This window comes from Vigna unguiculata, unplaced genomic scaffold, assembly GCF_004118075.2.
Source record: "Vigna unguiculata cultivar IT97K-499-35 unplaced genomic scaffold, ASM411807v1 contig_5, whole genome shotgun sequence".
Classification (NCBI taxonomy): domain Eukaryota; kingdom Viridiplantae; phylum Streptophyta; class Magnoliopsida; order Fabales; family Fabaceae; genus Vigna; species Vigna unguiculata.
This window is the reverse complement of record NW_021011213.1, coordinates 1,274,761-1,296,852: the sequence shown is the minus strand read 5'-3', so window position 1 is coordinate 1,296,852 and position 22,092 is coordinate 1,274,761. Positions and strand designations below refer to the sequence as shown.

Sequence of the window (22,092 nt, the reverse complement as noted above, 5' to 3'; positions counted from 1 at the left end):
CTTTTAAATATATTGTTATCAAAATATGTTACTTTTATTTATACATTTTCATATTTTTCCTACGATAAATCAAACTTATTAATTATTTTTAAAATAAAGTACAATGTGGTAATCTTCTTTTTCTTTCATTTAAATATAATTTTTAATCTATCACATCCATCAAAACACTCACAAACTTTAACAAACTTTACTCTTAATCCACACACTTTCACCTTTAATCCACTTAAAGTGAACAACACAAACTTCACACTGTAATCCACTTGATGTCATCCTCTCCCTCTCCATCCAATCAACCTTGAAGGAGAGAGAAGAGAAGGAAGAGGGAAATTCTTCTATTTTTAAATCATCTCTGTTATGTCTTGTTTTGAAGGTGATATCAAGACTACAATTATGTTTGCAATTTATTTTTCAACTTAATTATGAAAATGATGTAAAAATATGACTTTTCAAATTATTTTTACAAAAATAATTAATTACGAAAATTTGAAAATTGTTCTAAAATAAGGTTTAAAAAGTAATTATTAATTATAAAACTTTTTATTACATTATTTTATAAATATGTTTTTAATAAAATATTTTATTCTCATTCATACATATTAATATTTTTTTCTACAACAAATGAAACTTATACAATGAAAATTTTTAATCATTTTTAAAATAAAGGACAATTTGGTAATCTTGTTTTTTCTTGATTTAAATATAATTTTTAATTTATCACGTCAATCAAATCACTTACAAACTTTAACAAACTGTACTTTAAATCCACACGATCGTTGCTACAAGATCGAACTTAACGTTTCACTTCTTCTTCCCACACTTGAATTTCTCTACCTCAGCCCAAAGTAAATGCTTATGCTCATGAATTACTTTTCCTTGAAACATCCTGCTGTCTACTGAAAAGATCCAAGCATCTCCTTCTAATTATTGAACCTAATATGAAACCTTTATGCCACTTCATTCTCATCCGCATATTATTTCTCTTTCTACTTAGGAAACATCATCTTACCTAACTGATCCGCAAACTCTGATATGTCTTAACCTCCCACTAGGGATTTGTCGTCTGTTTACACTTCACGATCTTTATCTTTCTTAGCTTGCTCGATGCCAAACAATCTCATTATTTTCTGTAACCTAGGATCTACTAACTGTTTCTCTTCCACCAATCCAATAAAGCACTAGATATGGTCTTATGACTATATCTAATGACACTTTTCCTAACATTGCATGTATCTGGATAACTCTGAACCTCAAAATTGTCGAGATGTAGAACCAAGTTGATTTTCCCCAAACATTGTCGCGCTGGCATACACTGATATCTTCAATATTTCTAACCTCTGAACTCAACTCCTTTTGGAAAACTTGTGATATTTGATCTCGTGAGCCTGCCCTTGAAGCTTCCTTAGTCTAAACATTGATGCTAAATTTTAACCTTTTTATCCAGTCTACTAACCCAAAGCTTAACTTTCCTCGCTCATCGATCTACTTCATACAACAAACCTATATCCCTGAGACAAACCTATATCAAGATTACAATTATGTTTGCAATTTATTTCTCAGCTTAATTATGAAAATGATGTAAAAATATGGCTTTTGAAATCAGTTTTACAAAAATAATTAATAACGAAAATTTGAAAATTATTCTAAAATAAGGTTTAAAAAGTAATTATTAATTATAAAATCTTTTATTACATTATTTTATAAATATTTTATTTTCATTTATACAAATTAATATTTTTCTACACAAATCAAATTTATACAATCATAATTTTTAATTATTTTTAAAATAAAGTACAATTTGGTAATCTTGTTTTTCCTTGATTTAAATATAATGTTTAATCTATCACATCCATCAAATTACTAAGAAACTTTAACAAACATTACTCTAAATCCACCCACTTTCACCTTTAATCCACTTAAAGTGAACAACACAAACTTAACACTCTAATCCACCTGAATTCATCATGTCCCTCTCCCTCCAATCAATCTTGGCGGAGAGAGAGGGGAAGGAAGACGGAAATTTCTCTATTTTTCAATTATCTCTGTTATGCAATGGTTTGAGGGTGATATCAAGATTACAATTATGTCTGCAATTTATTTTTCAGCTTAATTATGAAAATGATATAAAAAAAGACTTTTTAAATTATTTTTACAAAAATAATTAATAACAAAATTTGAAAATTGTTATAAAATAAGGTTTAAAAAGTAATTTTTAATTAGAAATTTTTTTATTATATTATCTTTTAAATATTTTTTTATTAAAATATGTTACGTTCATTTATACATTTTCATATTTTTTCTACGATAAATCAAACATATATAATGATAAGTTTTAATTACTTTTAAAATAAAGTACAATTTGGTAATCTTGTTTTTTATGATTGAAATATAATTTGTAATCTATCACATCCATCAAAAGACTCACAAACTTCAACAAACTTTACTCTAAATCCACTCACTATCACCTTTAATCCACTTAAAGTGAACAACACAAACTTCACACTCTAATCCACTTGAATTCATCATCTACCTCTTCCTTCAAGAAACCTTGACGAAGACATAGGGGAAGGAAGATGAAAATTCCTCTATTTTTGAATCATCTTTGTTATGCAATTGTTTGAGGGTGATATCCAGATTACAATTATGTCCGCAATTTATTTTTCAGCTTAATTATGAAAATGATGTAAAAATATGGCTTTTGAAAACATTTTTACAAAAATAATTAATAAAGAAAATATGAAAATTGTTCTAAAATAAGGTTTAAAAAGTAATTATTAATTATAAATGTTTTATAACATTATTTTATAAATATTTTTTTAATAAAATATTTTATTTTCATTTATATAGATTAATATTTTTTCTACACAAATCAAACTTATAGAATGATAATTTTTAATCATTTTTAAAATAAAGTACAATTTGGTAATCTTGTTTTTCCTTGATTTAAATATAATGTTTAAACTATCACATCCATCAAATTACTCACAAACTTTAACAAACTTTACTCTAAATCCATCCACTTTCACCTTTAATCCACTTAAAGTGAACAACACAAACTTGACACTCTAATCCACTTTAATTCATCATGTCCCTCTCCCTCCAATCAATTTTGGCGGAGAGAAAGGGGAAGGAAGATGGATATTTCTCTATTTTTCAATTATTTCTGTTATGCAATGGTTTGAGGGTGATATCTAGATTACAATTATGTTTGCAATTTATTTTTTAGCTTAATTATGAAAATGATGTGAAAATATTGCTTTTGAAATTATTTTTACAAAAATAATTAATAACGAAAGTTTAAAAATTGTTCTAAAATAAGGTTTAAAAAGTTATTATTAATTATAAAATTTTTATTACATTATTTTATAAATATTTTTTTATTAAAATATTTTATTTACATTTATACATATTAATATTTTTTCTACCACAAATCAAACTTATAGAATGATAATTTTTAATCATTTTTAAATTAAAGCACAATTTGGTAATCTTGTTTTTCCTTGATTAAATATAATTTTTAATCTATCATGTGAGACCCCACTTTCGCTCTTCCCTTTTCTTTTTCTTCTTTCCCTTTCACTCTCTCTATACTTCTGCTGCCACTCTCACAGACCAACTCATTCCACTCCACTCTTTTCCATTTCTGTTTTCTTTGTCCTCTCTCTAAACAAGTAAATTAATCCATTCTCCAATTCTGCAGCAGTAAACAAACCTGAAACAAGGCAGAAGCTTCTCCCATAATTGAATCTCCTCCTTGATCCATGTAAGTTAACTCCAGTTTCCCCAATTCCCTTCAATTTTGAATTCTGGAACTCTATCCATGCTAAGTCGAACTAGGATTATATTCTCACCTTGTGAACTTGTATTTCAGCTCCCTAGGTGTTGAAATGATGTTTGAATTGCATGAATTGGTGAGTGTTAATTTGTGTGTGAAGAATCTGGGCTCCTGCTTGTGGGAACAGGTTCGTAATTTGGTATTTTCGCCTAGGCAAGTGACCCTCGCCTGAGCAAAAATACTAGAAAACCCACCCATGTTCCTACGCGAAGCCTCGCCTAGGCGAGCTGAGGTCGCTTGAGCAAGAGACACTCTCGTCTAAGCAAACCAGCTTAGCCTGAGCGAGAGTTCGCCTAGGTTTTTATTTTTGCCACTGTTAGAGCCTTGCTCAAGCGAGACTGACTCGCCTAAGCAAGATGGCCTCTCGCCTGGGCTAGATTGTCTAGCTTGAGCGAGAATCACTAAAGTGGGAGGTTTGTTGTTCTATTGTAAAGAATGAAGTTATATGTCTAAATGAAACTTTGCACCATTAGTCTCTTATATGCTTGAAATGTTATGTTAATATTTTGTGTGGTGAAATTTGATGAACATGAATTAAGAGGGGCTGTGGTTGAATGGAATTTCAAGGGAAATTCAGATGAGTATGTTAGTGTGTGTAAGGATGTGAGGAATCCATATTGGTTGGTATCTTGAAACTCCAATAATCATTCACGCTCAGATAGAGCCGAATGGATTATGTCGTGAGGAGTAGCAGGAGGTCCTAGTCTTTGAACTTGATCAAATCTTAGACGCGAAGGGGACTTACCTTGGGAGTGGTTGGGTGATAACCCCTTGTGCCCAAACTCTGTAGAGTTTAGAAACCTTCACAGGTGCAAGCCACCAAGAGCTCCAATGTCGCTTACACAATCCGGGTATCGAGTCTAAAATTATATATAATTGAGTTATGTTTTATGAATGATATGTATGATGTGGACTGTATGATTTCTCTGAATTCAATTAGCTTACGCTTCTTGTTTATGTTGTTTTCCTTGTGTGTTGTCCTTTGCAATGATCACCTAAGGTTGGTCTGAGCAAAACTGAATCCAGATGAAGACACCCCTCCCTTGGACAGGAGTTGATCTTGGGCTTAGAAGTTCAGTAGTGACTTTTTGAGTTAGGTTCCTTGGAGTATAAGTTGTATGAATTGACTTTTCCTTGTATAGATCATCTCCCCCTCCTTCCAATCAACCTTGACGGAGAGAGAGGGGAAGGAAGATGAGAATTCCTCTATTTTTCAATCATCTTTGTTATGCAATGATTTGAGGGTGATATAAAGATTTCTATTATGTCCGCAATTTTTTTTTCAGCTAAATTATGAAAATGATGTAAAATTATGCCTTTTGAAATTATTTAAAAAAAAATAATTAATAACGAAAATTTTAAAATTGTAATAAAATAAGGTTTAAAAAGTAATTAGTAATTATAAATTTTTTTATTACATTATTTTATAAATATTTTTTAATGAAATATGTTATTTTCATTTACACATATTTATATTTTTTCTACAAGAAATCAAACTTATATAATGATAATTTTTAATCATATTTAAAATAAAGGAAAATTTGGTAATCTTGTTTTTTCTTTATTTAATTATAATTTTTAATCTATCACATCCATCAAATCATTCACAAACTTCAACTAAATCCTCTCACTTTCACCTTTAATCCCCTTAAAGTGAACAAGATAAGCTTCACACTCTAATCCACTCGAATTCATCATCTCCCTCTCCCTCCAATCAACCTTGACGGAGAGAGGTGAAGGAAGATAGAAATTCCTCTATTTTTCAACCATAACTGTTATGTAATGGTTTGAGGGTGATTTAAAGATTACAATTATGTCCGCAATTTATTTCTCAGCTTAATTATGAAAATGATGTAAAAATATGGCTTTTGAAATTATTTTTACAAAAATAATTAATAACAAAAAATTTAAAATTGTTATAAAATAAGGTTTAAAAAGTAATTATTAATTATAAATTTTTTTATTACATTATTTTATAAATATTATTTTAATAAACTATTTTATTTTCATTTATACATATTAATATTTTTTCTACCACAAATCACACTTATAAAATGATAATTTTAAATAATTTTTAAAATAAAGCAAATTTGGGTAATCTTCTTTTTCCTCGATTTAAATATAATTTTTAATCTATCACACCATCAAATCACTCACAAACTTTAACAAACTTTACTCTAAAACCACCCTATTTCACCATTAATCTATTGAAAGTGAGTAACACAAACTTCACACTCTAATCCACTTGAATTGATCATCTCCCCCTCCTTCCAATCAACCTTGACGGAGAAAGAGGGGAAGGAAGATGAGAATTCCTCTATTTTTCAATCATCTTTGTTATGCAATGATTTGAGGGTGATATAAAGATTACTATTATGTCCGCAATTTATTTTTCAGCTTAATTATGAAAATGATGTAAAAATATGCCTTTTTCAATTATTTAAAAAAAAATAATTAATAACGAAAAGTTTACAATTGTAATAAAATAAGGTTTAAAAAGTAATTAGTAATTACAAAATTTTTTATTGCATTATTTTATAAATATTTTTTTAATGAAATTTCAATTATACATATTAATATTTTTTCTACAACAAATCAAACTTATATAATGATAATTTTTAATCATATTTAAAATAAAGGACAATTTGGTAATCTTATTTTTTCTTGATTTAAATATAATTTTTAATCTATGACATTATCAAATCACTCACAAACTTCAACAAAATTTACTGGATGCGGATTATGATGAACTGAAGGAAAAATATGAAGGCGTAGAAGTGGAGCTTGATGACTTGAAAGGTTGTATTATCCAAGAGCACATCAATGGGTTCCAGAAAGGATTGAGGCAGACGACCTTTTTTTATCATGATATTGATGTAGCTGATACTAGATTTGATGTTAACAAGGATGTGGTGGATGGCCAGCTTGTTAATGAGGCTGAGAGAAGTCCCGAGGAGGAGGTAGAGAAGGAAGCAGCGGGGGAGGAGAAGGATGCAAAAGCTGCTGTGGAGGGTGATGATAACAAGGCGGCGTAGGACTTTTATTGTTTATGATTTGAAACTGGTCACGAGTTCTACGTTTGTAATAATCCGTACATTATTTTACTTTGCTTTTAATATGATTAATGCTTGGTGTATGCTATGTTGTTTATTTGATGCCGATAACTTATGTGATAGTGGTGCGTTAGTGGTATTGTATAATTGTGAGTGGGTGTTTTGATGTATGTGATGTTTTGCAAATTCGATTTTTTATTGAGGGTATTCAACCCCGACCATTTACTTGTGGTAAGTGTGGGAAACAAATTAACATCAAGTTAAGGGTGTTCAACCCAGGCCACCTACTTGTGGTAAGGGTGAGGAACTTAAACGAATTAACATAAAATTAAGGGTGTTCGACCCAGGCCGCTTACTTGTGGTAAGGGTGGGGAGCTTAAACGAATTAACATCAAGTTAAGGGTGTTCGACCCAGGCCGCCTACTTGTGGTAAGGGTAAGGAACTTTAAACGAATTAACATCAAGTTAAGGGTGTTCAACCCAGGCCGCTTACTTGTGGTAAGGGTAGGGAACTTAAACGAATTAACATAAAATTAAGGGTGTTCGACCCAGGCCGCTTACTTGTGTAAGGGTGGGGAACTTAAATGAATTAACATAAAATTAAGGGTGTTCGACCCAGGCCGCTTACTTATGGTAAGGGTGGGGAACTTAAACAAATTATCATCAAGTTAATGGTGTTCGACCTAGGCTGCCTACTTGTGGTAAGGGTGGGGAACTTAAACGAATTAACATCAAGTTAAGGGTGTTCGGCCAAGCCCGCCTACTTGTGGTAAGGCTGGGGAATTTAAACGAATTAACATAAAATTAAGGGTGTTCGACCCAGGCGGCTTACTTGTGGTAAAGGTGGGGAACTTAAACGAATTAACATCAAGTTAAGGGTGTTCGACCCAGGCCGCCTACTTGTGGTAAGGGTGGGGAACTTAAACGAATTAACATCAAGTTAAGGGCATTCGACCCAGGCTGCCTACTTATGGTAATGGTTGTGAACTTAAATGATGAAGGATTATCTTGTTCCTTTTTAAGATTATTGAATATGGTGTGAGTTGATTAAGAAAACCAAGGAAATCCCCACTGGACATTAAGATAGCAAGCTATCTAGATGTGAAGGTTCCTTTCCAAGGTTCTAGAGAGGAGGAGAATGGATTGATGGGGAGTAAGAAATCAAAAGGAAAAACATATAATAGAAACAATATAAACCAAGAAGAGTAAAGAAACATAAAATGAAAAGCAAGGGAAATGGGAGGAATGGAGGATTCACGCCACTACAAGGCTAGGCTACAAGAAGCCATGGCAACCTTGAAGATGAGTGGTGTATGCCGCCACTTGCCAAGGCAAGATAAGGCTTGAAAGAACTCCACTCCCTAAGGAGGAATGCTCTCACAAAAGGTTGAAACACAAAGTGTATAATTTCTCCAAAATGTTCAACCCTTGTACAAGTGTTAGAGGTCCCCTTAAATAGACAAGTCTAGGGGCCCCTTAGCAAAACAACTAAGTTAAAGGATTACAAAAGAAACCTAGCATGTTCTAGAAAGTAGGTCATCCTAGGGTGCACATGGGTGAATTTTCGTCCAAGCCATCTAGGTGGCAAGTCTTCATGGCCAAGGCTCCCAAAGGAAGGTTCTAGAACATTCTAGAAGACTTGGTGTCCAAGGCATGTGGGCCTCCCCTTTCTAGATGCTTCTAGAAAGTCTTATTCCTTCTCTCTCTTCCTTAGGACGCCAAGTGTCTCCTATGTGGTCCTCCTCCTTTCTTATTCCTACAAAAGCAAATTAAGGAATTTATTAGCATGTTGGTTTAAGGTTAAGTTAATCTTTTGAGTCAACAAGTCAACCCAAAGTCAAGGTCAACAAGTCAACTCAAAAATAGTCAACCAAGCCAACTTAAAGGAATTTTAAAGTAAAGAAAATAAAAGCAAAGGAAGGGATCAAGGAACTCCCTTTCTTCTAAGCATGTGCCATGGGCCATCATCCTTGGTAGGGATCAATCCTTTATCATTCTCCCCTTGTTGGAGAGAATTTGACCTCAAATTCTTGAAGTCTTTGTTGATGGAGCTTGACTTGAGTTGATGAGAACTTTTTTCATCTTTAATGATTTGATCCCTAGTCTTGGAGGTGCCCTCTTTCTTTTTAATGCCACTCTCCTTTTCTTGCTTGTGTTTTTGTTCATCTCTCTTTGTTTGGGAAGAGAATGAAGAGTGGTGTTGCACCTCTTGCTTTGAAAAACTCTTTTTGTAGGCAAGTAACTCCTTGGTGAAAGCTTGCCCCTTTTCTTTTTCTTTTTCATCTTTTATTTTATTTTTGTCCTCATTTTCTTGTGGAGGTGGGAGAGGTAGGATTGTGAACTTCTTTCCTAGGGAGGAAAAAACATAAGTGTTTGCATGGCCATCATAAACAACTTTTCTATCAAATTGCCATGGCCTACCTAGCAAAATATGGTTGGCTTCCATAGGCACAATGTCACATAATACCTCATCCTTAAAGTTGCCAATTGAAAAGTTAATGAGGACTTGTTTAGTTACTTTTATTTCTTCTTCCTTAAGCCATGATAGGTTGTAGGGTTTGACATGAGGAATGGTTTTCAAGCCAAACTTGTCCACCACCCTTGGGCTAGCCATATTTACACAACTTCCACTATCTATGATGAAGTGACATATCTTGTCATTGATAAGGCACCCTCCATGAAAAAGGTTTTGTCTTTGAGAAGGATCAAGTTCTTTGGGAACTTGCCCTAGTTGGCGCCTTACCATTAACAATCCACTTTCAAAGGGTTTAGTCCTTTCAATTGAAGAAGAAGTATGGGAAGAAGTATTTTGGGGGGAAGGGGAAGAAAAATGTTCACTCTCATCATCACTCTTCTTTAAGATCATTGTCCTCTTCATTGGGCAATTCAAAGCAATGTGTTTATACCCCAAACATTTAAAACATTTAATGGAACTTGATCTTTGAGAAGTGGAATGGTGAGTGTGACCACTTGGTAACTTATTTTTACTTGATGGTACTTGGTGAGACTTAGAAGGAAATTTATCATGTTTCTCTTTAGCTTTTCCCTTCCATGAGTGACTATAGTAGTGGTTGGGTGAGTAACTCTTCCTTGCCCTATTCTTTCTTTTCAAATGAGTTTCAATCCTAAGAGCAAGTGCGAAAACATTTTGAAGAGTGGAGTACTCATACAACTCTACTTGGTCTTGTATGTCTCTCCTAAGACCATTCACAAACCTTTTCATTTTTTCTTTGTTAGTTTCTCTTATTCCAACCCTAAACATTTGAGACTCTAATTCTTTAAAGTAATCACTCACACACATAGGACCTTGGTGAAGCCTTTGGAGCTTCAAAAGAAGTTCCTTCCTATAGGAGGGAGGAACAAATCTAGCGCGCATAAGAGTTTTAATGTCCATCCAAGAAGCCGCGGGTGACCCTTGGTCATAATTTTTACAAACTTTATGCCACCAAGTTTTGGCATACTCAAAAAATCCTAACACTACTAGATCAACTTGTGTTTGATCCTTTACATGATTTTCATTGAAAATTTGATCAACTTTAGCTTCCCAATCAAGGAAGATTTTGGGATCACTTCCTCCATAGAACTTAGGAATCTTTGGAGTTTGCTTCTCTTGTGATGGGTTGCGCCTAAAATGCCCTCTTTTCCTAGCCCCTCTTTCTTGCTCTTTAGCTTCAAGCCTTTGAATGTGCTCTTGGATTCTTAGGTCACTTTGCTCCTTGTCTTTTCTCAATTGTTCAAAGGCCTCCTTCCTAGACAACTCCAAATCCCGAAGCAATCTCATCAATGTATTGTTTTTGTTTGGTGTAGGTGCATTTGATGAACTTGCCATGATTCCTACAACAAAAACATTCAAATCCGAGACAAAATAAATGAATTAGGGGTTAGACAACATGAAAACCGAGACCAATTCCAACCCAAAATGTGACCCAAGTGTTTACATCACTCTCCCAAAGTAACAAGGCAAGGCTACACTCAAAGCTCCTCCAAGGAGTGAAATGCTTTCAAAGTTTTTGGAAACCTTTTCAAGACAAGTTCAAGTGGCTTGGCCACTACACTCAAAAGAAAGCAAAGGAAGAAAACTACTAAGACAAAACAAAGAACCTAAAGACAAGCAATAAAAGTACTTAAAGCCAAGAAAGCTAAACTCTAAGGAAAGGATATCAAGGTGACAAAACTTTAAATCAAAACAAGCAAGAAAAGCACATGAAAAGACTCTATTGGAAAAATACTTGAACTATGCATCACCAAGTCTCAAATCGTGCATACACCAAGAAAGATCATAACCAAGTTTTAAGCATGAAACTAATTAGCCAATATCACCCAACACCCAAATATGAAAACTAGTACCATAACACTTAGTGGAAACACAATTTTGGTTCATCAAAGAGCCATCTTGCTCTTAGTAAGATTGTAAAAGTGTACCAAAATTTTTCTTCTTTCAAAAACTAGTTTCACAAAATGATGAGAAAGGTGTTTTGGGTGGCTTGGACACTTAGTTCCCAAATTTTAGGCCAAAATCAAGTCGAAGGAGCATACATCAAACAAGACATAAGGTGAATGCAATATTCAAATACTTAGAATAACAAGAATAAGAAAACTTCAAGCTAACATATGACATATGACTCAAGCAAAAGTTAGGCACATTTAAAGACTCAAACATGTAGCTATCATGCATTTAAACTTTTGGAAATGAAGGTCAATGATTAAGCACACAAAGACATTTTATCCAACAACATTTAGGAGTAAGAAGAGTAACAAAAACAGTAGCCAAAACTGCCCAACATAACCTGAAAAACGTTGATTCGCGGTGATCTCGGCAGCTCTGACCTTTGCTCACTATTTCAATCATAACTCTCTCCACAGAACTCCAAATGCATTGGTTCTTTTTTTGTTAAAAACTAGACTAACAGAGCTTTCTTTGGACATCAAGAACGTAAATTTTGGACCACTGAGCAGGTGCAGTTTAATCTTTTAAAATCGTGAACAGTTTCTGCCAGCATTGTTTTTATGTGGACCATTCAAAGATAGCTACACAAGACAAGGTTAGAACATGAAAACACCATATTCAATGACAACCTGGCTCTGATACCAAATGATGAAGGATTATCTTGTTCCTTTTTAAGATTATTGAATATGGTGTGAGTTGATTAAGAAAACCAAGGAAATCCCCACTGGACATTAAGATAGCAAGCTATCTAGATGTGAAGGTTCCTTTCCAAGGTTCTAGAGAGGAGGAGAATGGATTGATGGGGAGTAAGAAATCAAAAGGAAAAACATATAATAGAAACAATATAAACCAAGAAGAGTAAAGAAACATAAAATGAAAAGCAAGGGAAATGGGAGGAATGGAGGATTCACGCCACTACAAGGCTAGGCTAGAAGAAGCCATGGCAACCTTGAAGATGAGTGGTGTATGCCGCCACTTGCCAAGGCAAGATAAGGCTTGAAAGAACTCCACTCCCTAAGGAGGAATGCTCTCACAAAAGGTTGAAACACAAAGTGTATAATTTCTCCAAAATGTTCAACCCTTGTACAAGTGTTAGAGGTCCCCTTAAATAGACAAGTCTAGGGGCCCCTTAGCAAAACAACTAAGTTAAAGGATTACAAAAGAAACCTAGCATGTTCTAGAAAGTAGGTCATCCTAGGGTGCACATGGGTGAATTTTCGTCCAAGCCATCTAGGTGGCAAGTCTTCATGGCCAAGGCTCCCAAAGGAAGGTTCTAGAACATTCTAGAAGACTTGGTGTCCAAGGCATGTGGGCCTCCCCTTTCTAGATGCTTCTAGAAAGTCTTATTCCTTCTCTCTCTTCCTTAGGACGCCAAGTGTCTCCTATGTGGTCCTCCTCCTTTCTTATTCCTACAAAAGCAAATTAAGGAATTTATTAGCATGTTGGTTTAAGGTTAAGTTAATCTTTTGAGTCAACAAGTCAACCCAAAGTCAAGGTCAACAAGTCAACTCAAAAATAGTCAACCAAGCCAACTTAAAGGAATTTTAAAGTAAAGAAAATAAAAGCAAAGGAAGGGATCAAGGAACTCCCTTTCTTCTAAGCATGTGCCATGGGCCATCATCCTTGGTAGGGATCAATCCTTTATCATTAAATGAATTAACATAAAATTAAGGGTGTTCGACCCCGACCGCTTACTTGTGGTAAGGGTGGGAACTTAAATGAATGCGAGAAGTGAAGTGAAGAATAGTCGTGAAGTTGGGAACCCTTTGTTTATTCATGAAATCTGGGGTGCCTCGTTAAAACCTCCCCGACCAAAACCCTCCTTAGGGAAAAAAGACTAGATGAGGAAAAAGAGTACACCTAGGGTTAGAAGTGTTTGGTACAAAACATGTCCTTAACTAAAGTAAAACTTTAGATGGGATACATTCCATGTATTGCGTATTTCTTCACCAAACAACTACTCTAGTCGATATGCTCCTCCCCCAGTGTCTTCACGTATTCGGTATGGGCCGTCCCAATTTGCGGAGAACTTGGCATTCTTCTTTCTTGCACTGCTAGTCATTCTCCAAACTAAGTCTCCTTTTGTGAACGATTTTGGGCATAGGTTGGCGTTATATTTCCTGGCGGCTCTTTGATTGAGGGGTACACCTGTAGGCCCACAAAACTTCTACTAGTTCTTCTGGCCATTGGCCTTTGGCGTTGTTTAACCGCTTGTGTAGCTCCAATAGTATAACCTTGTTTGCCACCTCGGCCTGTCCGTTGGTCTGTGGGTGTTCAACAGAGCTGGTTACGTGTTTGATGCCCAGATCAGTGTAAAACTTAACGAGTTCTTTATCTATAAACTGCCGGCCATTGTCGGTGATGATGGTATGTGGGACGCCATATCATCATATGATATCCTTCCAAACGAATTGTTGTACTTGTTGGGCTGTAATGGTGGCAAGCGGTTTGGCTTCTACCCACTTGGTGAAGTAGTCGACGGCTACTATCAGAAATTTTACTTGGCCTTTGCCGGTGGAGAAGGGGCCGAGGATGTCCATTCCCCACTTTGCGAAGGGCCACGAGGATAGTATAGAATGAAGATGTTCTTGTTTCTAGTGAATGAGGTTGCCATGCCTTTGGCACGGTATGCATTTCCTAACGAAGTCTTGGCAGTTGGCCTCCATGGTTAGCCAGAAGTAACCAGCGAGAAGGATTCGGGTAGTCATGGTGTGCGCTTGAATGGTAGTCGCATATGCCCTCATGTAATTCTTTAATTATGTACTGAGCATGTTCTGCCGTGACGCATTTGAGAAGTGATTGGCCGTATCCGCGTTTGTAAAGGTCATCGTCTATCATCGTATACCTAGCGGCTTTAGTTATCCAAACTCTATCGGCGTTAGGTGGAGGGTTACCAGTTTTGAGGTATTGGATGTAAGGGGTTGTCCAATTGTCGGCTTGGTCTTCAGTTAGGTTATGGCAAGTACTTGTGATGGAAGGAGTGAGCAGTGTTTGCTGTAATAGGGATCAGTGTCAGCTTTTTAACTTGGAGCTGACTAGTTTGGATAATATGTCGGCTCTGACGTTTTCGGATCTGGGAATGTGTTGTATGCTGACTTGTTCGAAGGCGGACTGAACGACTTTCCGGACTAGATGGTAATATTGTAGGAGGGTAGAGTCTTTGATTTGGAACTCATAATTTAGATGGCTTACAGTGAGCCTGGAGTCGGTTTTGCATGTTAGCGACTTGATACCAACCTCGTGGGCCAAGGATAAGCCGGCGAGGATGGCTTCGTATTCGGCTTGGTTGTTAGAGGTCTTGAAGGCGAAGTGTAGGGATTTTTTGATGAGGATGTCGTTGGGGCCTTCTAGTACGATGCCAGCACCTGTTCCCTTCGGGTTGGATGAACCATCAACATTAAGTGTCCATTGGTCCGCTTCAGGAGTTGGAGATCGTTGACAAAGTCTAGAAGGCATTGAGCTTTGATGGGGCGTAGGCGGCGAGCTGCATGTACCAAGGATAGGGCCAATTTTTCCACCATCTGGTATCTAGTTTCGGGGTCTTGTAGGGTTCTACTAACGAAGTAAGTAGGATGTTGGTTGCCGCCGACATCTTGGACCAGCGCGGCGCTAGCGTTGTGATCGGTGGCGGTTATATAGACCAATAAGGGTTGATGAGCATCCGGTTTATGAAGGATAAGTGGTGAGGTGAGGGTGGTTTTAAGCTTTTGGAATATTTGTTCCCAATCATCATTCCATGTGAACTTGGCGGATTTTTTGAGCAACTGTATGATGGGTTGGATTTGTTCGGCTAGTTTGGAAAGGAAGCGGGAAATGCCTGTGAGGCGGCCTATGAGGCGTTGTACCTCTTTGACGCTGGTAGGGCTTCGCATTTCAATGATCGCATTGCATTTTTCAGGGTTGGCCTCTATACCACATTGGGTTAGCATGAATCCAAGGAATTTACCGCGGTCGACACTAAATATGCACTTGTCGGGGTTGAGGTGAAGGTTGTATTGTCGTAATGCGGAGAAGACTGTTGATACTGTCATCTATGATGAAAGCAGTTTTGTTCATGTCGGATGTGGCCATGGGGATGTGATTGTAACCGGAGTATGCATCAAGAAAGCTGAGGACCTTGTTACCGGCCATGCCGTCAACAAGTCGGTCAATATTGGGTAAGGGATAGGCATCTCTGGGACAAGCTTTATTAAGATTCGTGTAATCAACACACATCTGCCATTTGTCGTTGGCTTTCTTAACCAGGACCACGTTAGAGAGCCAAGTGGTATAGTGAGCTTCTTCGATGAACCCTGTGCTCAGTAATTTATCAGCCTCAGCCTTGGCTGCTAGGCATCGCTCCTCGCCGAGTTTGTAGATAGATAACTTGAGAGATGCTACTTGAGGGTCAACTCCAGGCAAGTCGGCAGCTGACCAAGCAAAGAGGTCCGTGTTGCCGACTAGGATGGGTGTGATGATGTCACGCTCTTCAGATTCTAGACCGGGGCCAAGTTTGATGAAGTGGCCATTTGGGAGCTCTAGGGGATGGTCTCTTCAACAGGTTCGAGACGAACATCCCAGCCCACTCTATGGTCTAGATCGTCACCCGACAGATCGATCCCAGAGCGGGTGGTCGCTCGGTGTGATTGGTTTGTTAGATGGGGAGTTGTGGGCGTAGGCTGGCCATGTAGCATTTGCATGCAAGGCGTTGATTGCAATGAATGGTGAGGATGTCGCCAGATGGGGAGGGAAACTTCATGGCCAGATGAGGGGTGGAGACGACAGCGCCAAGGGTGTTGAGCGAGGGGCGGCCGAGGAGGACATTATAAGATGTAGGTGCGTCGACGATGAGGAAGCGAATAGGAATGGTCTTGGTTTGGGCTCCGTCACGAAAGACGGTATGGAGGTCAATGTAGCCATGGGTGGAAACTTTTTCCTCAGAAAAGCCATAAATTGGTTCATTGTATGGGACCATGGCGGTGTCTAGGAGTTGAAGTTTCTAGTATGTTGCCCAGTAAAGGATGTCGACGGAACTGCCTTGGTCGACGAGGACTTTTTTGACTACGTAATTTTCTATTTCAACAGTGATGACCATAGGGTCGACTTGTTGGTGGTTGAGGCCATGGAAGTCGTCGTCCATTAAGGTTATGGGAAGCATGCGGCGTCTGTGATGGGAATGGGTAATGTGGTTGATTGATTGGATATGGCGGAGGGGTCTCTTTCTGGCAGAAGAGGTAGAGCCTCCTCTAGCGAAACTGTAACATCTCGTCTGGATATTACGGATTTAAATAATTAAAGTAATTAAAATGAATAACAAAAACATCGCATTTATGAATAAACCTCATTTCCCAAAAGCGCGGGAAATTTAAAACTTTTATTATCATATAATAAAACACTGCTCCATAGTTTATAAAGCGAAAGAATATTCAAATATCTCTCAAAAGTTTACATATCATTTCCAAAACTAAAATCAATAAAACATAGTAATAAATCCCATGCTATCCCTTGCTCCACGTCTAAGCATCACCAGCACCACCTACATCAACATCGTCTGCTCACGTGTACCGCGTACACGGTCATCGCCAAACATAAGAAGATAGGGTGAGCTTATGAAATCAACACACCTCATAGTAATATACATATAAACAACCATATATCTATATTTTCTGCAAAGGACCCAAAACACAGTCTTTTTCTCTATTCTCTATCATTTGGCCACAACCAGATCATTCGTGTTCTACTTCTTCTGGTGATTACCCCAAGGTAATTTGCTGCCAAAGCTATCGGTCACAACCGACAGAGCACGTGCGGGAACCATTGCCACAGATCATACACCGTAACGCGAAGTGGAGTTCCCAAATACGAACATAGTCTGTAACGTCCCAAGACTACCAAACTCGTCAGCTATTTACTGAGGAGGGCAATCTATCTGGACCCATCCGTATTGGCCACAACCAGCACACTCACACCAGCAACACTCGTTAACCCGAGCTCAACTCAAAGGTTCCTCGCGTTCATCTGCCATCCCAACTCAACTCGAGGGATGCCATTCTGAGCTCAACTCAAGGAACTCAGCAATCTTACCTTTGAAGCATCCCCAAAATCCTTATAGATCACGCCTATAAAGTCCAACAACTAGGACTTACAACAGTCAAATCGCCTAGCGGGGGACACGTACCGCTAGGCGCTACAGCTTCCAAACCGCCTGGCGGGGGACACGTACCGCCAGGCGCCAAGCGCCTCAAAACCATCAACAGTTGAAGACACTGCCTGGCGGAACAGTTCACACCGCCAAGCGCATCCACGTTCAAACTACACTAATTTCACCACAATCGCTTGGCGTAACCCCATTCACTGCCAGGCGGAATCGCACCAGACCTCGCTGACACTGTGGCTCTCGCCTGGCGGTCTACCAGTCCCCGTCGGGCGCTATATCAGTACTATCGTTGTACTGGTTCGGTACCAATCTGCATAAGTTGACCTAGAATCTAAGCATCACGAATTAAGCTGCTTCTCTAGTTTATGGTTTTGCCTTTTCCAGTGGTTAACTTGCCATCCAGCTCCCTACTTTTCATTCATACTTAACCACATAAGGACACAACTTGGTTTTTCTCAGATTCAACCTTATTCAGTACTACCATATCACCATGCACTTCCCTATGTTGCTTCCTGCACTTACTTCTAGCCATTTCAGCCATTCTTGACTCAATCCCCTTTCTAATGGTACCTTGTATTTACATTCCCATTCAAAAAAATTGTTCAAGTCTCTAAACCCCTTGCACCCACTTATTCAGGTCCAAATTTCCTACTGTGACATAATATAAGCAAGACCTATATTAACTAATATCACTCCTCCTAAAATACTCCCAACCTCTGTAGTTCATGTCCAAGAACTCCATCATCCAATTTACTCAATTCTCACAGAATCCAATAAAATTGAAACAGAACCCAACCCAACGCATGTCATCACAACCTCGCAGCAACATTGCCACTGTGCTGGCGCCTGACGGCAAGTCTCGTGCCGCCAGGCGGTACTCACATTTCTGGTAATTTCCTAGAATTCCCACACCAGCAGCTTCATCCAACCCCAGCTTTTCTGATTGAAATCTGATTCACTACCTAATGGATGCACTCAGGTATTCATAATTAGGGTCCAATTCCTCAAATTCCTAACACACCATCCCAACAACAATCACTAATTAACATATGACGAATCAAAATGATCCTACATAATTAACCCTAGAATATCTACTACTGTTCCATCCAATTCCCCCATCAATTTCGTGAATTTTACCAACATTATGTTATCTAATCTACTCTTTAAGGATTTGGCTAGCTTTTCTCCCGAACGGAATCATCCTAAGACCCCAAAAATACCAAAAACGAGGGGAAAGGTTCGCGTCGCCTAGCGGTTGATCATTACCGCCAAGCAGTTTAAGCAAAAACCCAGAAAACTGATAAGTCTCCTCATCAAATAAAAAGCTTAATTAATCAAAGTAAAGTCTCAATTAATTTTAGTTAGAGTAAATACCTTTAATCAAAGTAAAGTCTCAATTATTGGTAAAAACTCATTCAATCACATGAAAGTTTTTAAATAAAATCAAAGTAAAGTTTCAATTAAATTTAAAAACCCTTGAACTCATATGATCAACATGCATATAGATTTAAAATCATTACTTTTTACGTGATTCAAAGATAAAAGACATAGATGAATTAAAACCTCAACAATAATAAAAAAGAACAAAGAAATTATTTCATTCTAACCTCAAAATCCATAATGAAATTACAATGGAATCAACCCAAGAAGTTTAGCAATCCATGGAATACAAAATAAAAATAGAAGAATGGAGAGAAGAAAGAAATTAGGTCCCCCTAAGGGTTCCTAAATTCCGACGTGCCAAGCTTGTTTTCTGCTTCTCCCTTGGTCTCTTTATATAGGAATTGGACTAGGCTTTTCTGTTGCTAAAATCTCTCAAATATCTTTTAAAATAAAGATAAATATAAATATTTAAAAATATTTAGAGAGATATATACTATTTGACAAATATAGTTGGTTGATAATATCAATATCTAATATAATTAAATTAATTAATTACTTAAAGATATATGATAAATTATCACCAATTAATATTTGAATTAATTTTCCAAATCAACCCTTTGCAATCTCCTCAAATTATCTTCTAAATAATCCAATATCTTCAAGATATATTTGTTTGTTGTGGATCTAAAAAGATTCCAGAAGATCTTGTCATATTTAAAAAGATTTGGTAGTTAATATCTTTTAATATTTTTATATAATTAAATAAGATAATTATTTAAAAATATCAAATAAAATATCTAAAGATATATTTTTCCCAAATTATCTTCTATCATAAAGATAAAGAAAATCGCAAGGTCCAATTTTTTTGTTCCTCTCTTCTTGGTTTAGCCAAACTTCTTCACTTTTTCAAGTTTTTCTTGCCGTCTTCATGCAATGCTTGGCTTGAATTTTTGTGCTTTTGATAATTTCTTATTCTTGGATTTATCTTTAAGGTGTCATGAAGCTTTAATCAATATATTTCCACACCTCCATGAGCTCAACTTAGCTGCAGCTGCACTAACACACCTCAAAATATCCAACGAACATTTATGCAGCTAAAAAGCTATTTTTAACATGTTTTTGTATCTCAAGCTCAATAAACCCAATTATAGGAAATCCCAATTAAATCAATCTTTAAACAAACAAATTCAATTAAATACCCATAATTAAACATTAAATGAGGGCAAAAATACGCACTCATCATACCCACACACTTATCCTTTTGCACTCCTGGGCAAAATTGAGTAATTTCAAAACTTCGTCTGAGGTATTTTATTTCACATCAACACTGGATCAAAGGAATGAACATCATTGGAAACAAATCAATCTTCTAGAAATCAAATTATTATGTATATACAAACAGAAAGGTTCTATTTTTCACACATGAGTTAATCTTTTGAATTCACAAGACAATCAATTATGAAAGAAAGCACTCAAGTTAAATGTGTATTTTATCACCAAAATTCTCTCAAGTGTTTTGGCTTGTGTTTTCACTCAAAATACTCATGTAAGCAAACTCTCATAATACTTAACAAGATTATAATATTCACAAACTTTTAGAAAAATATGCATTCAAAGATCATGAGGACTTTTCATAGGTTATAATGGGGCCAAGGCAAAGGTAGGAAAAATTTTAGGATTTTTGGGTTTTTGAAATTAAAATATAGGAAGAATAATGGAGCATAATTTCAAAAACAACTTTTTTTCGTTTATTGCTCTTTGTTGCTCTCTCTTTTTTTTTATAAAGCAATATTTTTTTTCATTTCAACACTTTTTCATCAACAATTTTTCCTTTTGCCATTTTTATTAATTTGTGGGTGAGGTACTCACCCACACACTTTATTCCTCAACCATTCCTGAACACAATCCATTAGCTCCTTCTTTCTTCCTAATGTAGAATATAGTCTTTTTCTTTTCAAGGTTATGCAATAGGCTTAAAACAAGAAAAAGAGGTTTAAAGCTCAAAGGGGCTACCAATGGATTAATATCAAGGTGGGCTTATTTGGCCAAGTAGCTAAAAACAAGAAATGCCTCAGTCATATCAAATCATGCATATTCACCTAAGATGCAAAACAAAAGACTCAAGCTAAACATTTGAGTATAAACAAACATGAGCAAGTCACTCAAGAAAAAAATAGGAATGACATATGGTAGTTCATCCTTTACATTAAGGCTCAAGACTCACAAGGTCAAATTCTTTCACAAAAGATTTAATCAAGAAATTCTCAAATCAACTCAATTAGCAAATCATAGAAACAGTCCACTCATACCAACATGACTTTTATTTTTCTATAATCATGATCATCCCAATTATTGAATCAAATCCCAAAATCCAATGTTAATATGTTTTATTGAAAGCAGGGAAATATTTTTGGTGGATTTCTTATGACACATATTGTTTAAAAGTTTCACTTAGTAAAAAGTTAATACTTTCACAATTTTCTCAAAAAGAAATCACAATTTTTTTTAAATGAAAAAAAACACAAAAAACAAAAAACACAAAAAACAAAAAACAAAAAACATAAAAAGGAAAATCCTACCTACAGTTTGTCTCCCCCACTCTTATTTCAAAAAAAATGTCCTTGATGGACTTATTTTGGGGAGGAAACGAAATTTTTTTGATTTCTGGCTCAATCTGGCCATATGTCAAAATTTATTTTCTTTAATTTTATAAAGTACAAGTCAGCTTGTACCATTTTTTTAATTTTTACTTTTTGAAGTTTATGAAAACTAAAAACAAAAAAACATATTTTTGAAATTTTTTTATATTTTTTATTAAAATCAAAAACAAAAAACAAATATGCATGCAATTTAAATTTTTTATCAACAATGCTTTCAAAAGAATTTGAATCTAACCTGTTTACCTGTTGCAGCAACCTTTCTTCTTTTTCTGCAGCCATGTCAACAAAGATAACCACTGAAAACTTATTTGCATCATTCACATCAATAAACTTGATGTGTGGAGTGTGTGGCTTCAACTCAACTTGAGCATCATCAGGTGCATTCGAATGGTTAAGCGGATCATCAGTAATCCTCATAATCTCATCTTCTGAGCAAAAATTTTCACCTGGTGTTGTTGACTCTACTACTTCATCATTAACCAAGTCAGTTGCAATAGTAGATGCTTCAGTTGCATCTTCGAATATTGTTGGCTCTTCAACTGCACTTGGTTCCTTCATTGTATTGTTCTCACAACTTTGCT

At 36.1% G+C, this 22,092-nt stretch overlaps 1 protein-coding gene across 1 annotated transcript; it reads right to left on the bottom strand.

Moving 5' to 3' along the window:
* Positions 1–15,289: 15,289 nt before the first annotated feature.
* Positions 15,290–16,286, bottom strand: LOC114172227. Its single transcript, XM_028056824.1, has 2 exons — positions 16,066–16,286; positions 15,290–15,863 (listed from the first exon to the last, which is right to left on the bottom strand). Exons 1-2 carry the CDS (start codon positions 16,284–16,286, stop codon positions 15,290–15,292), a joined length of 795 nt encoding a protein of 264 aa, XP_027912625.1.
* Between the last annotated feature and the right edge of the window lie 5,806 nt (positions 16,287–22,092).